The 9,976-nt window shown below is 34.7% G+C and overlaps 1 protein-coding gene across 4 annotated transcripts in view; it reads left to right on the forward strand.

Moving 5' to 3' along the window:
• Positions 1 to 9,128, forward strand: part of NOD2 (nucleotide binding oligomerization domain containing 2) — a 42,281-nt gene extending 33,153 nt beyond the window's left edge. For all 4 annotated transcript variants that reach the window (XM_031954475.1, XM_031954477.1, XM_031954476.1 and 1 more), the window contains 3 exons: positions 2,942 to 3,025; positions 5,663 to 5,746; positions 7,099 to 9,128. In XM_031954475.1, the coding sequence (XP_031810335.1) occupies positions 2,942 to 3,025; positions 5,663 to 5,746; positions 7,099 to 7,171 (241 nt within the window). In that variant the 3' untranslated portion in view covers positions 7,172 to 9,128. The remainder of the gene's footprint in view (positions 1 to 2,941; positions 3,026 to 5,662; positions 5,747 to 7,098) is intronic.
• Positions 9,129 to 9,976: the final 848 nt, after the last annotated feature.

Genomic DNA, 9,976 nt, shown 5'->3' on the forward strand with positions numbered 1-9,976 from the left:
ATTTGCATTTCTCTGATTAATAATGACTTGGAGCATCTTTTCATATGACTAGAAATAGTTTCAATTTCTTCATCTGAGAATTGTCTGTTCATATCCTTTGACCATTTTTCAATTGGAGAATGGCTTGATTTTTTATAAATTAGAGTTAATTCTCTATATATTTTGGAAATGAGGCCTTTATCAGAACCTTTGACTGTAAAAATATTTTCCCAGTTTATTGCTTCCCTTCTAATCTTGTCTGCATTAGTTTTGTTTGTACAAAAACTTTTCAGTTTGGTATAATCAAAATTTTCTATTTTGTGATCAGTAATGATCTCTAGTTCTGCTTTGGCACGGACCAATATCTCACAACTTATACCAAGATAAGGTTGAAATGGGCTCATAATTTAGAAATAAAGGTTGATACTATAAGCACATTAAGAGAGCAAGGGATAGTTTTCCTAATAGATCTTTGGAGAAGGGAGAAATTTATGACCAAAAAATAGGGAACATTATAAAATGCAAAATGGATAATTTTGATTACATTAAATTAATTTTGTACAAACAAAACCAATGCAGCCAAGATTAGAAGAGAAGCATAAAACTGGGAAACAATTCTCACAGTCAGTTTCTGATAAAGAATTCATTTCTAAAATTATATAATAGAGAACTTAGTCAAATTTATGAACAAACAATTTTTGGATGAAGAAACTAAAGCCATCTATAGTCATATCAAAAAAATACTCTAAATCACTATTGATTAAAGAAATGGAAATTAAAACAACTGAGGTACTATCAATCAGATTGGCTAAGATGACAGGGAAAAGATAGTGATAAATGTTGAAGGGGATGTGAGAAAAATGAGACATTAATGCATTGTTGGTGGAATTGTGAACTGATATAGTCATTCTGGAGAGCAATTTGAAACAATTTGGAACATAATTGGAATATAAAATTGTGCATAGTCTTTGATCTAGGAGTATCACTACTGGTTCTATATTCCAAAGAGATCATAAAAGAGATCATTAAAAAAGGACCTGCATATGCAAAAAATATTTGTAGTAGCTCTTTTTTTTTGTGGTGACAAGTAATTGGAAATTGAATGGATGCTCATTAATTGGACAATGGCTGAATAAGTTATGGAATATGAATACAATAGAGTATTATTGTACTACAAGAAATGATGAGCAGGCTGATTTCAGCAAAACCTTGCCATCCACATCCAAAGGAAGAACTATAGAGATTGGATGTGGATCAAAGTGTACTATTTTCACCATTTTTGTTTGTTTTCTGTTTTTTTGTGTTTTTTTTCCCTTTTGTTCTGATTTTTTCTTTCCCAATGTGAATAATATGGAGATATGTTTAAAATGAGTGTACGTATATAACCTATATCAGATTGTTGTATTGGGAAGAGGAGAGGTAAGGGGAGGGGACTCATAATCTCACAAAAATGAATGTCGAAAACTTTCTTTACATGTAGTTGGAAAAATAAAATGCTACTTAAAAAAATTGAAGCCCTTGCATTTGAGCCATTGAGTTGATGAAATTATGACCTACCCTCAAATGATCTACTTTCAGTTTCTTGCCTCAAACTTCATAATTCTTAAGAATATTTTCTAGTTTCTTTCTAAAGACAATTAACAAGCATTATTAAGCACTTGCTATGAGCCAAGAACTATATTAAACTCTAGGGATAGACAGATGTATTAATATCATTTATGCCTACTGGGTCTGATGATAAAACTTCAGAACTTCCTTGCCACATAGCCTAAAAAGTCATTAGACCTTTTTATTGTTATTATTAGGTTGAAAAATAGCAGCCTCCAACAGGGTGCCACTAGCCACCACCCCCTACTCTCTTTTTTATTTGACTTTTACTGGATGATTTTTCACCTGATCATAGGTATAGATCTTAAGCTGCTGCTTCCTTTGAGCTCTGTTGCAATTTTACCTCTCTGATCCTTTGATCCTCAGAAGGGTCCAGTTCTTTCCTTTTTGAGAAGAATCTCAAGGCTCCAAATGTTCAAGGGGACTTCTTTTTTTCCTTTTCCCTTATCTTTCTCTTCTTCCTTTTGCCATAAGTCTGTTATCCCTTCTGACACTTTTCTTCTTTGTTTTGCCTTCAGACAGCTAAGTACTTAGTACAGTGGATATAGACTTGGAGGCTGGACTTGGGGTCAGATTCAGTCATAGGCCCTCGCTAGCTGTGTTGAGGAAATCATTTGGCTTTCTGCCTCAGTTCCCTCATCTGTAAAATGATGCTAATATTTATGAAATACTTTGCAAATCTTAAAGTACTATGTAAATGTTATTAATATTTTCTTATTGTAGCCCTTTTTTCCTTTTTTCTTTTAAAAAAACTTCTACTCAGAATTATTTATTATTATCCCTTGTATTTAAAAATACCTTTTTTCCCCTTGAAGAATAGGGTTATATAACCCTTGGGTTTTATATATATATGTATATAGACCTCTATATATAGACCCAAGGGTCTATAACCCTTGAAGAATAGGGTTATAGAAAAATGTAGTTGCAGATTTAAAGGTGAATTTCTAAGTTTGAATTTTCAAGCATGGAGGAGGCAGGCAGTGAGATCCTATTTGAGGTCATCAAAGAAAGCATATGATATGACTTCATTGGCAGAGCAAATTATTTCTGCATAAGTTTTGTAGGTTATAAATCATCTTGATTCTCTTACTTGAAAGTATAACCACTCTACAGAAGAGACTTAATTGTAAAAAAAAATTGTTTGCAAATCAAATTCCATCTAAAGTATATTAGTTGGGTTTGGTACTTAAAGGAGCTCCTAGCTCAATTCTTTGTAAATACAAAGAAATTATGTCAATGTCAGCCACTCCAAAATTTACTTCTTTTGTTAGATTTGAAAGTTAGATGTAGGCTTTTTTTGCTTAAAGTCTTCCCATAGTCATAACCAGATTTTTTTTTTTTGTATTCTTGCTAGCCTTGAAGAGAACCATCTCCAAGATGAAGACATGTGTGTCCTGGTGCGTGGACTTAAGAAAAATTCAAGTTTGAAAGTCCTTAAGTAAGGAACCTGGTGACTTGGGTGAAAACAATTTTGCAAACTCTCTGACTGCCTGTAAACAGGGGAGGGGTCATGGTACTAAATCATAATTTGCATCATATATACTATATCATCACAAGGCTAATAAAGGTCTCCATCCTGTCCAATCTAGAGAAAGAAATAGATTCTGATATAGTACAAATCTTTTTGTCTCAGAGAAGAAGCATCATGAAATATAATAATGCAAGATTGGATTGTACATCTAGTTCTGTCACTGACTAGTTGTGGGTCTTCGGGCAAACTTCTTTTTTCTGAACTTGATAATATTCCTATTCTGTTACATGGGGTGGGCATGGACCAGGTGATCGCCAAGATTTTATGGTTCTATGACCCAGGGTCACCTCTGCTCTGTGGACTTTGTGTTGTTGTTCTTACTATTTTACATATGTCCCGATGGAACAGTCAATACTGAATTTAGAAGTTAGGAAGACCTGAGTTTGAATCTTCCCTTGGACAGTAAGTTACTAGCTGACTGACCTTAAGCCAATCATTTAGCCTTTTCAGCTTCAATTTCTGCAACTATAAAAGGATATAGTAATAGCACTTGTTTAATGGAGCTGTCGTGAGAATCAAATGAAATAATATATTTGTAAATTGTTGGGCAGTCGTATAGTGCTTTTTTTTTTTTTTTAAAGTAAAACCTCGTGAGCAAAGAATAAGAATTTGATCTTCATAACAGCACTTTTGAGATGAGGAAACTGATAATGAGAAAGATTAAGCAATTTTCCTAGTATTATACAATTGGGAAGTATGTGAGATACAATTTGAACTCAGATCTTCCTGCCTCAAATCAAGAGGGGAAAGAGAAAGGGAAGGAAAAAGAAACAAGCATTTATGAAGTGTCTGCCATGTGCCAGGCAATGTGCTAAGGGCTTTTACAAGTATCACCTCACTTGATCCTCACAACAACCTTATGAACTAAGTGCTGTGATGATTTCCATTTTACATCTGAGAGAATTGATGACAGTTAGGGAGTGTCTGAAGCCAGCTTTAAACTCAGGTCTTCCTGACTCCAGGCCTAGCTATCCACTGCACCACCTAACTGCCAGTAGACTTACAAGAAGAGCAAATGGGGATAAATGCAAAATAAACCATCAAGCAGGTGGTAATTAAGGGACTGAGCTGTGTTTGCATTTGGCAATAGTAGAAAGGCAGTGTTCCAAACCTTGTCCTGAGCCAAAAGGCCTCATTTTGAAATAGCATAAGAGATGCATTACATGCTGCCTAATGCTAGAGCAAAGTTGCATCTGCCCTGGCAAATATGTCCCCAGGAAAATGCTTGTCTGGTGACAAGCAGACAGCTGCCTCTGTTAAAAACCGTCTGCTTCCTGACAGACAAATATCCACTTTAGCTCTGCTTGTTTGTGTTGCTTTTGGGGGGCTGTGAAGATGCCAATTGTTTAAGGGAAGCCTTTCCACTTGTTACTCCAGTGGAGATATTTCCAAAAATCAGACTTTGGCAGAAGTGCTAGTGAAGTTAGGACTCAATGCTGATTTTACAAATTTGGGCCTAGGGGAAGTGGGGTTAATAATGTGGCCCATTATTGTCCAAATTTAGATATACCACAGCTTTTCCAAACCTTGTTCCTCCCAACATAGCAAATTATTCACAGAAACTCTGATGTAATAAAAGTCCAATATTATTGGATATGGTATATCACTGTAGTTGAGCCATTTCCCCACAAATGTTTGCCTAAGATGTTAGAAATATTCATCTTTTTAAATTGAAAGGTTAATTTTCTTTATCTGGGGCTAGCTATCACCACAATATTATACTTTGGCTTCAAGTACTACTAAAGCTCAAGAGTAGAGACAGCATTCAATTAATTTGTTTTTGTATCCCTAGTATCTAGGACAGTACCTATAAGACTTAATAAATATTTATTTATTGATTGATTGATTCTTAAGGTGGTTGCTGTAGCTAGAGTAGGTGGGATAAGGAGAGAGAAGATAGGATCATTTTGGAAAAACAAATCTTTGAGACATCTCAGAAAACCGTCCAGCCTTAATCACTTAATCCACAAGTCAGTCCACAACAAACATTTATTAAGCATTTATCATTTGGCAGGTTATTTGACCTCTCAGAATTATAGTTTCTTCATCTAAGAAATGAAAATAATTCTTGTGCTATCTATCCCATTGGATTGCTCTAAGGAAAGAAAAGTAATATATAAATTGGGAGTTGTTACCACAATTAGAATTCATTCCTTAATCTCCTTAGTGACTAAAGACAGGTGGGGATGATGATTGGTGTGGGCAGATTTTTGGATACTCCATGCAAAATTACTCACTATTTATCCTGTTCTTAAAGCTGGTCCCCATCCCTAACCCACTCTCTAACAGAAATGATTAAAAGGAAGGTTGTTTTCTAATACTTCAGTTTTGTAGTTCAGTGGCAAGAGCAGTAAGTAGACTTGGAGTCAGGAAACCTGAATTTGTCTTGGTTCCCTTAAAACTTATTAGATGTATAACTATGGTTAAATCATGTAAACTCTCTGGATACCAATTTTCTTTTTTGTAAAATGGGGAAATAATAATAATAATAATATATAGCAGTGTCTCACAAATTTTCAATATTATTCTCCTCTTTATTCTCAGGCTTTCCAACAACAGCATTACTCTTCAAGGTGTTTCTGTCCTCCTTCAAGTTCTGGAAGGTAATGCCACTATCAAATCAATCTGGTAAGTTTTTTTTAAGCAGTCCCAATTTTCCAATTTTTCAATCAGTCCTAGCAACAGTATTTGAGAGAACTTTCTACTAGCCTAACCCTGTGCTAGGAACTTGGGGTGTATTAATAATGTGGGATTTTCTTGGCAAAGATACTGAGGTGATTTTCCATTTCTTTCCTCAGCTCATTTTATAGATGAGGAACCAAGGTAAATAAGGTTAAATGACACTTACCAACTAGTAAATGCCTGAGGCCAGATTCAAATTCAGGAAGATGAGTCTTCCTGACTTCAGTTACAGGGTTCTATCCTCTATACCACCTAGCAACCTTCTAGTAGGTGACTCATTCACATTAACAAGTGAAATGTTTCCTTCAATCTAACTGTAAGGTCTTAGTTACAAGTATCTCTTCTTGAGCTTTATTTTCCATGCTTTTAATTATTTTTATTATTTCTCTCTGGACCTTCTCTTTCTTTTTTTTCTTCCTTGTACCTTACTTAAATCACAAAGACCAGAGCTGGTTTCAGTCCTTCACTTAAAAAAAAAAATAAATCAGGTGAATTATTACCCAGAACATGTTAACAAAGATCAAGCAGCTCCATCTCTAGATTGTTATCAAGTCAGAATGGGGTGGTTTTCACTTTTTGATTTATCTCCTGTGAGTTCCTTGGTTCATATTTCTTGCTACTTTCCCCCCAGATCTTCCATGTCTGATTAAATATCATAGAGACGGGAAATGGATATGAATTAGTAGATTGAGAGTAGAGAGGGATCACAGGAACTTTTTCATGACCATAGTTCTATGGAAGACTCAAATGTACAGATATTCTGTCTCTGCTGTCATATGGGCATAAGGGAATTAAAACCAGTCTAGCAGAAAGAGCTCTGTATTTGGTGTCAGAAGCCCTGGGTTACACTTCAGCTTTGTTATCTAAGTGACCTTGATCAAGCCACCTCTCTATGGATCTCATATTCTTCTCTAAAAACTAAAGGAGCTGGACTAGATGATCTCAAAGGACCCTTCCAGTTCTAGTTTCTATAATTTTGTATTACTAGATAATTTCTCATTTCCTTTCCTAATAAATAACTCATTTATTTAGTGCACTTTAGGTTTTTAAAATTAGGTTGCAGTATTTGATCCTTATAGCAAGTCTGTAATATAGGCAATATTATTATCCCCATTTCACAGAGAAAAAAATTAAGACAGAGAAGTTAAGCCAATTTTCCAGGATCATACAAAGTATCTGAGGATGCAAATGAACTCCAGTTTTCTGAAAGTAATAAAGTGCATTATAAAACATTGCAGTAGATTTTTTTGTTTGTTTGTTTTTTAACTGAAGCTTCCTTTATCCTTTCATGGTTTTAGGCTCAGAGGGAACATTTTCACTACAGAAGAAATTGAACAGCTCAGCATCATGGATGCCAGACTTTTGCTTTGATCACCAAGAGCTAATTTGTTTGGGGAGTTTTGAGTTTAGATCTTATATACCAGGAAATTTGGTTTGATGCAGAATCATGACATACAGATTGAACTCTATTCTCCCCCATTCCTGTAGATTGGAGCAGTATTTGACATCTGAAGATCATTCTCCAAACTTATTTCCATCAAACCTTTCCCATATTCCGTTGCTGGATTGTAAACTGACATTTGAGTGACATAATCCAATGAATCCCTCTGGAGATTGGTGGGCATCTCTTAGGTGGATAATATATGTTCTTATGCTTCACCTTTTCGAGGCAGGGGGTTATAAATTCTGTTAGCTTTAATAGAGTGTTTGCTATTGTACACGATACTGTAGTACACAAGAAAATACTGCCTGTTTTTCATTAAATGCAAGAGTTGGGAGATGGTGATGAAGCTGAAGGAAGGGCTAATTTCCCTATTCAGTTCTAAAATTGCCACAAAATTAGTAATTTGGGGGTCATCCTGGAATAAACTGGCTATAATTCATTTGTGAAGGGCAAAACTATGTGAACTGAACTACATCAAATTTCTTTTAAATCATATAAAATGTCCATAAATAGATGGAATCTTTGGAAACAGACTCATCAAATTGCAGCATTTTAAAGTCACTTAAGGACTGAATTTTGAGAGGTGTCAGATGGTTTTCTAATTTGATGCCTTTGGATTTTTGTATGTGAAATGAGCTCTGCTGAGATTTTTTTTTTTTTTTTTTGGATATGAATTCTGAAGCAGATCTCTGGCAATTGTTTTTCTGTTCTGGGATTGCTAGTAGTAGAATATTTATGTTTGCCTAGTTGTATATAAAAAACTTCCTGGAAGGTTCTGTAATTTCTTTCAGCATGGAGAGTTCCTGGTGTGAGAACTCTATCCATTAACACAGTCTATGCCTTAGTCACCGCCTGAGACACAAAGGTAAAATGACTTGTTCCAAAAAGCTAGGAGATGTCAAGGGTGAGATCTGAACCTAGGACTTCAAATCCAGTACTCTATTCACTATGCCAGGCTGACTGTATGGAGAGCTTACAGGTCAACCCACAAATAAATTATGTAGTGCGTGCTATGTTGTAGATAGTGTGCAAGGTACTGGGGATGCAAAGACAAAAATGAATGGGCCCTGCTCAAGGAGCTTGTGATCTATCAGGTGCAAAATAAGACGCTGACTATTAAAAACTACTGTCATAACTCTTTATTTTTCTGGAACTACAACTTGGAGAAAACACTGATTGGGGGAGGATAGGCTATTCATATTTTTAAAGCACTTCCTATTTTCTCAAAATTTGTATTTTTATAGAAAATGTGACTGTGAACTTTTATATAATTATTAAGCTATAAGTATATATGATATTAAAATATTTTGTCAGTAAAACTGCCTTTTTCATAAATAAGACTTTTATAAATACATGTGAAATATTTTATTTAAGAAAGAATGCTTAGGAATACCTCTGGCAAGCAAACACACATCTTTTAGCTAAGAAAATCAAATGTAGCACAAATTCCCAACGAGCTATGTGAGGAGAATTTTGCTAAACATAGGCTGAAAGTAAAATTGCAGGCAAATTAGATAGAGCCTCTGCATCTCACTATGTGGAAAAAAGTGGCTGAAGACACTTTTGACAGGAAAAAATGTGGAAAGTTTTAGTCTGTTTCTTTTCTGTAGGTACTTAATTGAAGTAACCTCTTGCTACTGCCCCCACAGAAACAATTACTTTCAGCACTGAGGGAGCCAAGGCTCTTTTGTCACTAGCTTGAATAAAATACTTTGGGCTTTGTTATTTTGTTTAAGGAAGGTATCACAAACATTAGAACACTTTTAGAGAGACTGAAGATAATGGTTTCTCTGGGATTCTGATAGAGACATTTATTTTGGAGGATGATGGGAAGAGATGAAAGAAATACTTTGTGATTTTTTTTTTAAGTTTAATTTTCAGTTCTTAATTCTTTCCCTCCCCTTTCATATCTCTATCTACTGAGAAGGCAAGAAAAATAAAACACATAACAAATATATATTATCATACAAAGCAAATTTCCATATCATTTTTGTCCAAAAAAAAGAAAAAAAGGGAAGAAAATTTACTTTAATCTGCACTACAAATGAGTTCATCAGCTGTCTATCTGAAGATAGGTAGTATGTTTTATTATGAATTCTTTTGAATTGTGGTGGGTCATTGTGTTAGTTACTGTGTTATTCACAGTTGATTATCTTTGCAATATTGCTGTTGCTGTATAAATTTTCTTCTGGTTCTGCTTAGTTCACTTTGTACCAGTTTCTATAAGTCTTCCTAGTAATTTAATTTTTTTTTTAATGAATAATATTTCATTGCATTCATAACTTATTCAGGCATTCCTCAATTGATGGGTATCCTCTTAGTTTCCAAATGTTTGCCACCACAAAAAATGCTGCAATAAATATCTTTGTATTTCTAGGTCCTTTTCTTTTTTCTTTAACTTTTTTGTAGCATAGACCTAGTGGTGGTATTGCAGGGTCAAAGGGCATGCATAGTTTAGTAGCTTTTTTGGATACAGTCTCAAATTGCTTTCTCAAAATGGTTGGAGTAGTTCCTAGCTCTTCCAGTAGTGCATGAGTATACCTGTTTTTCCTATATCCCCTCAAGCATGTCATTTTCTATTTTTGTCATCTTAGCCAATCCGATAGGTATGAGGAAATACCTCTAAGTTTAGTGTGCATTTTCCTATTAGTCTTTTAGAGCATTTTTTTTTTTTATATGGCTATTGATATCATGGATTTCTTCCTCTGAAAACTACCTGTTAATATCTTTTG

Source organism: Sarcophilus harrisii, chromosome 2 (assembly GCF_902635505.1).
Source record: "Sarcophilus harrisii chromosome 2, mSarHar1.11, whole genome shotgun sequence".
Taxonomy (NCBI): domain Eukaryota; kingdom Metazoa; phylum Chordata; class Mammalia; order Dasyuromorphia; family Dasyuridae; genus Sarcophilus; species Sarcophilus harrisii.